Genomic DNA, 12,939 nt, shown 5'->3' on the forward strand with positions numbered 1-12,939 from the left:
ACCAACCCTTAAAAAACAAAGACTTGAAAGATTTGCATTTATATTGCACTTTTCACGACTGCATGGCCTCTGAAAGGGCTTTACAGCCAATGAAGCACTTTTGAAATATAGTCACTGTTGGAATGTTGGAAATGTGACAGCCAATTTACTCACAGCAACTTCCCACAAACAACAATGTGGTAATGACCAGATAATTAGTTTTTGTGATGTTGAGTGAGCAATATGTAGTAATCAGGAAACCAGGGATAATTTCCCTGCTCTTCTTTAAAATGGTGGCCATGGGATCTTTTACATCCACCTGAAAGGGCCTCAGTTTAATGTCCCATCCGAAAGATGGCACCTCTAACAGTGCAGCGCTCCCTCAGTACTGAACCTCCAACAGTGCAGTATTCCCTCAGTACTGATCCTCTAACAGTGCAGTACTCCCTCAGTACTGATCCTCCAACAGTGCAGTACTCCCTCAGTACTGATCCTCCAACAGTGCAGTACTCCCTCAGTACTGATCCTCCAACAGTGCAGTACTCCCTCAGTACTGATCCTCCAACAGTGCAGTACTCCCTCAGTACTGATCCTCCAACAGTTCAGTACTCCCTCAGTACTGATCCTCCAACAGTGCAGTACTCCCTCAGTACTGATCCTCCAACAGTGCAGTACTCCCTCAGTACTGATCCTCCAACAGTGCAGTACTCCCTCAGTACTGATCCTCCAACAGTGCAGTACTCCCTCAGTACTGATCCTCCAACAGTGCAGTATTCCCTCAGTACTGATCCTCCAACAGTGCAGTACTCCCTCAGTACTGATCCTCCAACAGTGCAGTACTCCCTCAGTACTGATCCTCCAACAGTGCAGTACTCCCTCAGTACTGATCCTCCAACAGTGCAGTACTCCCTCAGTACTGATCCTCCAACAGTGCAGTACTCCCTCAGTACTGATCCTCCAACAGTGCAGTACTCCCTCAGTACTGATCCTCCAACAGTGCAGTACTCCCTCAGTACTGATCCTCCAACAGTGCAGTACTCCCTCAGTACTGATCCTCCAACAGTGCAGTACTCCCTCAGTACTGATCCTCCAACAGTGCAGTACTCCCTCAGTACTGATCCTCCAACAGTGCAGTATTCCCTCAGTACTGATCCTCCAACAGTGCAGTACTCCCTCAGTACTGATCCTCCAACAGTGCAGTACTCCCTCAGTACTGATCCTCCAACAGTGCAGTACTCCCTCAGTACTGATCCTCCAACAGTGCAGTACTCCCTCAGTACTGATCCTCCAACAGTGCAGTACTCCCTCAGTACTGATCCTCCAACAGTGCAGTACTCCCTCAGTACTGATCCTCCAACAGTGCAGTACTCCCTCAGTACTGATCCTCCAACAGTGCAGTATTCCCTCAGTACTGATCCTCCAACAGTGCAGTACTCCCTCAGTACTGATCCTCCAACAGTTCAGTACTCCCTCAGTACTGATCCTCCAACAGTGCAGTACTCCCTCAGTACTGATCCTCCAACAGTGCAGTACTCCCTCAGTACTGATCCTCCAACAGTGCAGTACTCCCTCAGTACTGATCCTCCAACAGTGCAGTACTCCCTCAGTACTGATCCTCCAACAGTGCAGTACTCCCTCAGTTCTGACACTCCAACAGTGCAGTACTCCCTCAGTACTGATCCTCCAACAGTGCAGTACTCCCTCAGTTCTGACACTCCAACAGTGCAGTACTCCCTCAGTACTGATCCTCCAACAGTGCAGTACTCCCTCAGTACTGATCCTCCAACAGTGCAGTACTCCCTCAGTACTGATCCTCCAACAGTGCAGTACTCCCTCAGTACTGATCCTCCAACAGTGCAGCACTCCCTCAGTACTGATCCTCCAACAGTGCAGTACTCCCTCAGTTCTGACACTCCAACAGTGCAGCACTCTCTCAGTACTGATCCTCCAACAGTGCAGTACTCCCTCAGTTCTGACACTCCAACAGTGCAGCACTCTCTCAGTACAGCCTGCTGCAATAGATTCATTACAACATTAATGTCTCCACTAGCCAAATCATTACCCAGAATAAAATCCATCCCTTCAATAGGTGGTTTAGGAATAATTCCCGCTGTAACAATTCGGGTTATGAAGTGACTTTGTAAGTTGACTTTACACAAAGAAACAGGTTCATAAATTTCATTAATACCTCTTATTAACACTTTTTCCTTCCTAAAACTGCCTGGAACACAAATTGTATCAATAGCCACCATCAAGGATTGATCTGCCCCTGTATCTCTCAGAATTTTAATCTGTTTACTTATTTTGTTTTTAGGGGTAAGGGAACACTTCTCCCTTCGAGGCAAAACATCCAAACTCTCTCATAGCCTGACTTTCTTCACCAGTAACCAAAGAAAAATCCGCTGTACCTACCTGAGCCATATCTCTCTTTCCTGCTGGCTCTGAGGGAACACGTTTCACCTCTCCTAATGTTACAGTTTTAACAACTATTTACTTTTCTGATGATACCTTTCTTGAGGATTCCTTAGATCTTCCCACTACTGCAATAGGTCTACCGTTTATTTTCCAGCAATCAGTCAGAATGTGTCCCACCTTGTTATAATGGAAATACTTAGGCCTTCAAATGTCACTTCCACCCTCAGCACCTTTTGTTCTGGTCTACGGAGGAATTTCCTGGGAATTCCCAACTGTCCCTTCTCTTCTTTGGCTCTTTGCCTTCCTTTCACCTTTCCACCTTTTACGCATCTTGGGTTTGTGGGGATGAAGGAAAAAGGGTTTAAATCTATGGATTAATTTATAATTGTCAGCCACCTCTGCTGCCTGTCTAGTTGTTTTTACCCTCTGGTCTTCAACATGGGTTTTAACTACAGGAGAAAATGAACCTTTAAATTGTTCCAAGAGAATTATTTCTCTAAGAGCTTCATATGTTGTATCAACCCTTAATGACCACATCCAACAGTCAAAATTACTTTGCTTTACCCTCTCAAATTCAATATAGGTCTGTCCAGGTTGTTTTGTTATATTCCAAAATATTCCAAAAGCCTGTATGTCTCAGGGACCAACTTGTTGTATGCACTAAGAATAGCCTTTTTCACTGCATCATACTCCACAGACACCTCTTCTGACAGCGATGCATACACCTCATGGGCTCTACCCACCAGCCTACTCTTTTGGTCACTTCATTTGCTTCGCCACCTTTTCAAATGAAATAAAGAATGTCTCTGAATCCCTTTCCTTAAACTTTGGGAGGGTTTGTACAAATTTTAACTCGGCTTTGATTTAGATGTGGTTGTTTCACCACCAGGACCTTGCTCAGCATCTGAGGCCTCTTTCTTAAGGTCTAGCCTTTTAAGCCAGTATTCCCTTTCTCGTTCCTTCTTTCTCTCCTCCATTGCTAACTTCCCTCCCTGGAGCTCATGTTCTCTTATCTTATCTCGCTCCCTTTCTCTTTCCTTTTCCTCTAGCCTTTTCAATTCCAATTCTCTTTCCTTTTATTTTTTTCTTTTTCTTTTGCTTCCAATTCAATTTTTTTTCATTTGCAACTGAATCTTAGCCAATTCAATTGACTCACCCCCTGGAGAACGTGGTATCCCTTCCACTTTCAAATTATTTCAACTGTGTCTGTTTTCCTCACCCCTATAGGTAATTGTAACTCCAAATTATCTGCCAACTCCATTAGTTTACCCTTGATTAATCTCTGTAAACCAGTCAGGGTTACTTCTCCCATCTGTAAAAAAAAGTCTTAGCAACCTTCAAAGCCATTTCGAATTCCAACCCATATAATATATCTCACAGCAACTCCAATTCTCATGTCCAGTACCTCAGTACCTCCACATACTCATTAAAAGGATTCACAGATCCCACCGAAACGATAACCCCAGACAAGTCCCCACTTTGTTATGATCCTAGCTAATGTTACTACTGGATAAGCCAAATCCCAGGGTGGAACCCGGCTTGGCGGATTCTAGCTTTTACTTTTTGTTTAGAAACATGGAGGGCGGCTACTGAACAGAGTCACAGGAGTCAGCTGATGAACTTTTCACAAAGAACAAAACATATATTAAACAACAAGATTAACTATATTACAATACTCCTCCTCCCACAACTATACCTTTACAAATATCTACAGATTCATAAGGATAACACAAGTTACAAAAGATATCTTATACTCTCATGTTCACAGTAAGTACACAGTCCATGTAAACCAATAGATGACCTGCGGTCAGGCACACCACACTCTGAGCCCAGTAACAGATGCCACCCCAAACAGATGCTACGGATGCCTTATCAACTCCCCGAGACGTTTGTCACCCTGTGAGCCAACCAGTCTCACTGAACTCCGCCTTTCACACGAGGGTTTCCAATCTGCACTCTCGAAGAACTCGCTTTGGAATCTTCTCCCAAATTTTGCTTTCTTTCGGACACCTTCCACAAGGGTCCATCCACCTCCAGGGTTTAGAACTCTCTCCTGGATCGCCATGTGCACTGAAACTTTGCCTTCCACGCACCCTCTCTCAAATGCTCAGCTGTACCAACAAAATGCCACTGCTTCACATGCCCATGGTAAAGAGTTACAGACCTTAGGGTGCCTCCTTGGTTCTTCTGGCTTCTCGCAAGCCTATTTTGCTTTAAGTCTGAGTCCTGCAGCTTTCTCCCTTTAAACTTCACTTAACAGGACCTTTTCCAGATTCCTGTTCATTAACTTTGACTTAACTTAAACGGCTTCTTGGGCCTTTCTTTTTTTCCCGTTAGGTTCTGCTCCCTGTAATTCCCTCTCCTGTGTCCTGCTTTTCCTGGCAGCTGAACTTCAGTTTGGGACTTGCTATTTGTCCCTCTCCTATGCTGCTTCTGCTGACAGCTGCTTTCAACCTTGGAGCACACTGACTAACTGAACTCAAACTGCTTTTGGTTTCTTTGTGTCTGTGTGGGACCTCTCTGCTTAGCAACAGGGGTCCAGGTAACCGCATAGATTTTTTCTACCTTAGTAGTCGTAAATCTCATTAAAATGCAGGCATTTTTTAAAATGAAGCTAAAACTCAAGTTCTCCCTTTCTGAACTTACAAAAACAGAAATACAAATCAACTTTAAACATTACAGCTAAAACTTGTTCCTAACACTCACAAATACAAATATAACTTAATTAAACTATCTCTAGTGCCCAACACTCAGCATCAACTTTCCAACAGTGCAGCACTCCCTCAGTACTGACCCTCCAACAGTGCAACACTTTTTTTAGCACTGACCCTCTACAGTGCAGCACTGCCTCAATACTAAGCCACCGACAGTGCAGTGCTCTGTCATCACTGACCCTCCAATAGTGCAGCGCCGCCTCAGAACTGACCCTCCGACCGTGCAACATTCGCTCAATACTGACCTTCCGACAGTGCGGCATTCCCTCAGTACTGACCCTTCAATAGTGCAGTGCTAACTACGTCCTGACCCTCCAACAGCTTGGTGCTCCCTCAGTCCTGATCAACAGGGCAGTGCTTCCTCAGTACTGACCCTCAGACAGTGCGGAACTCCCTCAGCGTTGACCGACAGTCAGTGCTCCCTCAGTGCTTTACTGCAGTGTCAGCCTTGATTTTTGTGCTGGGGTGGGACTTGGACCAATGATACCAACTGAACCACCAACGTTCAATACTGAAGATAATCCTGAGGAACTTAGAAAGTAGTGAAAAAAAAGGAAACACTTCATGTCCTTAAAATGCCCCAAAGTGCTTTACAGCCAATGAAGCACTTTTGATGTATTATAACTGTTGTAATGTAACAAACATGGCAGGCAGTTTTGTGCACAGCAAGCTCCCACAAAGAGCAATGAGATAAATGACCAGACAATCTGTTTTACTCATTAATGTGAAAGCAAAATACTGCAGAAGCTGGAAATCTGAAATAAAAACAAAAAAAGTTGCTGTAAAGACTCAGCAGGTCAGGCAGCACCTGTGGAGAGAGAAACAGAGTTAATGTTTCAGATCGATGACTTTTCATCAGAATAGTGTCATCCTGAAAGGTTAATTCTGTTTTTCTCTCTCCACAGTTGCTGCCAGACCTGCTGAGTATTTCCAGAAATTTCTGTTTTTATTTGTGTGTTTCAGTGATATTTATTGAGGGATAAATGTTAGCCTGGACATCAGGGAAAGTGTGTGGGATCCTTTATGTCTCTTTAAGAGGGCAGACCAGGCCTCAGTTAACATCTCAACCAAAGGATGACATGTCCAACAGGGCAGTGTTGCCTTGGTGCTGCACCAGGAGCGCAGGTCAGATTTTATGTTCAAGTGTTTGGAATGGGACATGAACCCACAACGTCTGAATCAGAGGCAAAAGTGCTACCAACGGCTGACCTATTGGGTTCAATCCCTTTTCTGGAGTATTGTGAAACTTCCAGCTTGCATTAAGTGGTTGGAGTTGTCCTGTTGGGGAGCTTGGACCTGTAACCTTGAGCTCACAGAATAGAGTCCTGTCTGATGCAGGGTCTTGATCAGTGATCCAGGGAAAGGGTCTTTCAAGGTTAATTGTGTAGTGAGGTATCCAATTACCTTTGCCCTGGATAAACATTGTAGGAAAGTTTAAGGGGTGCAAAAGAGAGAGCAGCAATCTGCATGTAGTTTAATGATGTTTGAAGTGTTCCATATACATCTATAGCTGCTTCAGTTGAAGTGTTTATAAAACTGGGTAACAAAGTGGTTGATAAAGGACGGAAGTTTGATTTGATTTTTGCACTTCTTAGTCAGTCACGGCAGTGGATGGTGACAGGCCAGTGAAGCAGCAGTGAGAGAGCTGGTTACAAGTTCACAGAATAATTGAGAGGCAGCCCAGACTGCAACTGTCACTTTAATTAACTCTTCACATCACCGATTCAGCAACGATTGTTTTTTATTCGAAATCTTTTAAGTGGGTTGTAACATCAGGACAATTTAATTCTGGGTTTTTAAAATTTGCTTTTTTCATTTGACCTTCAACTTTACTTGTTTCCTGTCTAAAGGGACATCAGCCCTCACCCACAGCCACTCAGCACAAGCTCCAACCTTATATTGTTTCCCAAGGTCTCACCTGTGGCTCAGTGCATAACACTCTAGCTCCTGAATGGAAGATTATGGTTTCAGCCCTACTTGCTTCTTTTTATTCATTCATGGGATATGAGTGTCGCCACCAAGGCCCATCAGCAGAATCATTATCAATATTTTTGATGAATTAGGCATGACGCTCAGCTCTTCCTCTGTTGCCTTTGCCTCAATCCCCACTTCTTTGACCAGGAGTCCTCCCCCCTGCTCAGCGGAACCTTTTACCCATCATCATTATTCTCCCTCAATCTGGATCTCTCCCACTGGGCTCTTTCCATCTCGGCATCCTTTCATCGAGAATTATAAGTATGACATTGAGCATCTCATTTTCTCTGCTTCCCTCACTTCCTCTAACCTGTCTTTTCCTGAACCTGCAGCACTCCCTCCTCTCAGGTCCAACCCTAACATCATCATCAAGACTGCTGAGAAGGTGGTGCTCTTGTTGGTTGGCATATTGACCTCAACCTAGCAGAGGCTGAATGCCAACTCTCTGACACCTGCCATCACCCTACCATCAAACATCAAACCATTGTTTCCAGGACTATAACTGATCTCATCACCTCTTGAATTCTTCCTTCCATAGCTTTTTGCCCCTTGGCCACCCTAACTTCGAACAGCCCATTTGTACCTCCTCCCCAAACTCCACAAACAGGACTGCCCATGTTTCAATGCCTTCCACCTTTTAGCCTATTTCGATTCCTTCCCCCCCACCCCACTCCCATTAGGGCTATCTGTCACTTGCTCGTCCTGCTTTCTACCTTTAATGTCACCATTAGCACATTTCTCAGCTAATATCAACACCCCTTTGTCCTTTTGTCTATGACACCTTTGGCAATCTCTCCTTTGCCTCCACCTATCACTGGCCCTCTATCCAGCTCTACCTGTCCCACCCCCCTCAACCAGCTTATGTTTCACCTCATTTTGATATCTCCTTAGTTCTGATGAAGAGTCATACGGACTCGAAACATTAACTGTCTTCCTCTCCGCAGAAGCTGTCAGACATGCTGAGTTTTTCCAGCTATTTTTGTTTTTGTTGCTGCCAGTGTTTCAGTCTGTTTCTGCCCCACTGAAATGATGTCTTCTTATCTTAACTCTTATTTTTAGTCACATCCAGTCTTTTTCCTTGACTCTTCCAATGTTTTCTATCACTTTTTAAGTTTCAATATCCTGGCCCTAACCAACTCCTTTGCACTGTATCCTGTCTCTCTACTTCTTCAATCCCCTCCAGGACGATCTGAGAGCTCTGTGCTTCTTCCTTAAACAGAAGTCCCACCATCCTCCTCCACCTAGCTTAACTTGCTTTTGTCACTGAATAACTTCTGCTTTAACTCTACTCACTTCCTCCAAATAAAAGGTGTTGCCATGGGTACCCATGTGGATCCTAGCTATGTCTTCCTTTTTGTGGGAGATGTGGAACGTTTCTTGTTCCAATCCTACTTGGGGACCCTCCCTTATTCCTTTTTCTGGTACGTTGTTGACTCTTTCGGTCCTGTGTCCTGCTCTCGCAAGAAGCTTCATTCACTTTGTTTCCAATTTCCTGCCTTCTGTTACCTTCGCATGGTTCATCTCCAATCCCTCTCCTTCTTTACTTCTCTGATTCTATATCTGGAGATAAGATATTAACCAATATTCTCTGTAAGCCCAATGACTCCCACAGATACCTCACCTATACTTCCTCACACCCCGCTCCTTGCAGAGACTGATAACTTTTAAAAGACAGGAATCCCAACTACACCAACAGAAGGAAAACTGTTGGACAAGATTTCACATTTTAAAACTTTTACTGTAACAAACCAAATAAAATCAATACAATTTAAACAACAACTAACTTTCAAAGCATATCTCAAAAAAAGAGGTAAATATCACTTTAAATAGTCAACACAACAAAGATACACCTCACGTTGTTCGATGCTTTTGCAATACATCCCACACAAATGTGGCACCACATGCAATCTCACAGTCATTCTAACATGGCTCAATTTTGTAGGATCTCTCACTTTCCACCCAATTATTTTGGCTCTTAAACCTTATTCACCAATGGCTATATTCCACCTGAAGTCCCTGGACACAGTTACCACCAACAAGGCACACATCTGCAAACTTTCTTTCACTTCGGCCACAACAGCCATACAAACATAAGAAACATGCCAACATACAGAATAAGAGCAGAAGTAAGCCATTCAACCCCTCTGCTCCTCCATTCAATCAGATCATGGCTGATCTGTTTGTGTTTCGAGTTCCATATTCCCATCTATCCCCGATAACCTTTGATTCCTTGCCTAGCAAGAATCTATCTACTTCTGCCTTTAAAATATTCAGTGACCCCGCTTCTACCACCTTCTAAGGCAGAGAGTTTCAAAGTCGCACAACCCTCTGAGAGAAAAAAATTCTCCTCATCTGTGTCCTATAAGGGCCACCCCTGATTTTCAAACACTACAAAACACTGCCTCCTAGTTCTGGACTCACTCACAAGAGGAAACATCCTTTTCATGACCACCTTGTCAAGACCATTCAGGATTTTATATACACCCTCATGGCACAAATCTTCAGAGACTCCCTTCTCCAATCCCTTTAAATGGTCTGGTGGGTGCTGGCAGCACTGAAACAGCAGCAATTTTCTTGTCCAATCCACAATCCCTTGCCCTTCTGCTCTTCTCTCTTTCCAACTGCATAACATGCATAGAAACACAGTCTCTGCTGTATTCTCAGAGACCTGCTTCAACACCAGGATCTGTTCAAAAACTGCCAAACAGAAAACTGTTCCATTTGGACAGAACCTTGCTTGTTTTCTCCCACCTGAAATCTCAGCATTCTGAACAGCCTGCCCCAAAGACAGGGCTGAAAAATCACAACTATTGCAATTAGCTTTCTATTGATCTATTTACTCTGGCCTTGTTTGGGTTGATGTGACCCCTGCCTGTCATGTTTTGTGTTATTGTGACCATGGCCCAGTTTGTGTTTATGTAGTGACTCCCGCCGATCCTGTTTGTGTTTATGTGGCCAACCCCCCCCCACCCAACCTGCCAATCCAATTTGTATTATTGTGATCCTGGCCCCATTTATGTTAATGTCCACCCAGAACTATTTTTGCTAATGTGACTCTGGCCCTGTTTGTGTTAATATTCACCCGGTCCTGTTGGAGTTAATGACACCAAGTCCTGTTTTCTGATTGCAGGTCAGGACGCAAAGTAACAGAAGAGATCGAGGAGTAAGTTTTCCAACTGATTGTGTTGGATTATTGTCTGTTCTCAATATCCATCTCCTGAGTTGGGAACAGGTTGAGATCCATCACTCACATTGGGCTGCAGACTGCAGTCACTGAGAACAGCTGGACTTGCATCTCCTGTGTTAATCATCCCTCTCACACACAAGGTTCCAGAAGGAGGCGCCATCACTTGCACACACTCACCATCATCCACACACACTGTCTGTCTCACTCTCATTCCCTGTCTCTCTCTCCTCTCTCTGCCTGCCTGTGTCTCTCTCTCTCTCTTTCTCAATTCTCTGTCTTTTTGAATCCTTCTCTGTCTCTGCTTCTCTTTCTGTCTGTCTCTCACTCTGTCTCTCTCTTCTCACTCTCTGTCTTTCCATCTATCTCATTCTCTGTCATTCTCTGCCTCTCTCACTCTCTGTCCTAGCTGCCTAGCCCTCTCTTTCTCTCTGCTTCTCTTGCTCTCTCACTGTCACTATCCTCCTGTCTATTTTCTGTCTGTGTGAGCGTCTCTCTGTCTCTGTAATTCTCTCTCTGTGTCTCTGTCTCTGTCTCTCTCTCTCTGTCTCTCTTTCTCTCTCACTTTCAGTGCCAGCCATAGTTCAATGGGTAACACACTTGCCTCTGAATTGGAAGGTCATGGATTCAAGTTCCACTCCTTAACTTGAGCACAGATATCACCACTGACCCTCCTGTACAGTACTGAGGGAATGCCATCTTTCAAATGAGACTTAAGCCAAAGGCTCAACCTGTCCCCTCAGGTAGATGTAAAAGATCCCAAGGCAGAAGAAGAAGAGCAGGGCTGTTCTCTCTGACGCCTTGGCTAATATTCCTTCTCTCTTGGCCGCCCCTTACTCCCCCCTGCACCACCCTTACTTGCCTGCGCCCTTCCTTTCCTCCCCCCACCCCTCCTACCCCTGTTCCTCAGGCCCCGCCCCTCCTCGCACCCCCCCACCCCCTTCTAGCTGATCCATGTTCAGCACAAACAGACTCCACTCTGTAAAAACACCCACAATAGGTCACAGTGCGAGGGTGACTGATGGAGTCAGTGTGAGAGTGGATGACATGATCTCAGTGCAAGAGAGACCAACATTGAATCAACTGATTGGGCATCAGTGAGATAGTGACCAACAGGATCTCAAATGCTAGAGTGACCGAGGGGGAGGCGGTGCGAGAGTGACCGAGAGGGAGGCGGTGCGAGAGTGACCGAGAGGGAGGCGGTGCGAGAGTGACCGAGAGGGAGGCGGTGCGAGAGTGACCGAGAGGGAGGCGGTGCGAGAGTGACAGTGCATAAGTGTGAGACTAACTGACGGGGCGTAACTGTGAGTGTGACTGGCAGGGAGTGGGTTTGTGGGTGTTAGAGTGACTGGCAAGGTCTTGGTGTGAGGATGACTGACAGGGAATCATTGCGGGAATGATGGACAGGAAGTCAGGATGAGAGTGACTGCGAGCGAATCATTACGAGAGTGACCGATGGGTTTGAGTGGTCAGTTAGGCTGCTGCTGTTTGAAGGGATTAATTTCTGTCAAGTGCAGTTGTGTTGAAAGGCAGCCTGGACACAGGTGCCTGTGCCTGTATGATTCTAATCTCACTCTGCCTCTTCACTCTCTATCCCCACCCCAGCAGCCGGCTCAGACCCAGGAGCCCTGAGGATTCAGATGATGGCGGAGGTGAGCTTTTCGATGTGATGTTCACCAGGGGTTCGGTTGCCCTTATTAAACATAGCAGAGCAATCTGGCAAAGCTGATAGTGCCAGAGTTAGATATAATTGTTCAATTTTCTCTCTGTATCAACAGGGGAAAATAAGTTGCAAGCAGCTGAATACATCCTCCAAATAACACATTACAATCGAGAGCACGTCATTTCCACACTTTAATTTGCTGCGTATTTACTGATAAGGCACTGCTATATATCAATCAATATGTTGTGAAATGGAATTTTCTTCTCTGTTTTGAGCTGCCGGTACTGTGTTGCCTCGTTCCATTTGATAGATGTTGGGGGGTGTGGGGGAGGGGCTGGTACTACAATCAAGGAAGGAATCGAAGAGAGCTTTTCATAAAGTGGGTCGGAATGAGATTTAAATTTGTGACCTGATGCAAATTGGCTGGCATCTAACACAAGGCATCTGTCTTCGGAGCGAGCGATGACACTTGTGTCAAGTGTGGGGCTGAAGTGCTAAATTCGAGTGATGAAGAGATTTGATGAGATCAAGCGATGGATACAGGCAGACATGGAGCTGGAGAATCTGGGGCTTCCTTACATTGGGGAACTCAGATTCTGAGGCGCAGGAGCTGAAGTTGCATTGAAGTTGATTGTACCTGAGGCGCAGCACCTGCTATCACCCTGAACCCATGATCACAGCCACAATACACTGGTGACATCATCATCGATTATCTTTGCTTCAAATGGCAATCCTTTATCTTACGTTGAGTTCCTGTAGATTGTGGGGTTAGGAGCTTTACACTGTATCTCACGTGCTGTACCTGCCCTGAGAGTGTTTGATGAGGACAGTGTAGAGGAAGCTTTACTCTGTATCTAACCCTGTGCTGTACCTGTCCTGGAAGTGTTTGATGTGGACAGTGTAGAGGGAGCTTTACTCTGTATCTAACCCCGTGCTGTACCTGTTCTGGGAGTGTTTGATGGGGATGGTGTAGAGGGAGCTTTACTCTGTATCTAACCCCGTGCTGTACC

The 12,939-nt window shown here is 45.2% G+C and overlaps 1 protein-coding gene across 5 annotated transcripts in view; it reads left to right on the forward strand.

Annotated features, from left to right (window-relative positions):
- LOC121292213 (intraflagellar transport protein 43 homolog A) overlaps positions 1-12,939 on the forward strand; it is a 50,503-nt gene that overhangs the window by 25,285 nt on the left and 12,279 nt on the right. For 3 of the 5 annotated variants that reach the window (XM_041213903.1, XM_041213904.1, XM_041213907.1), the window contains 2 exons: positions 10,213-10,245; positions 11,872-11,918. In XM_041213903.1, the coding sequence (XP_041069837.1) occupies positions 10,213-10,245; positions 11,872-11,918 (80 nt within the window). The remainder of the gene's footprint in view (positions 1-10,212; positions 10,246-11,871; positions 11,919-12,939) is intronic. The other 2 variants (XM_041213906.1, XM_041213908.1) reach the window with 1 other exon arrangement.

Source organism: Carcharodon carcharias, chromosome 20, assembly GCF_017639515.1.
Source record: "Carcharodon carcharias isolate sCarCar2 chromosome 20, sCarCar2.pri, whole genome shotgun sequence".
In the NCBI taxonomy this organism is placed as follows: domain Eukaryota; kingdom Metazoa; phylum Chordata; class Chondrichthyes; order Lamniformes; family Lamnidae; genus Carcharodon; species Carcharodon carcharias.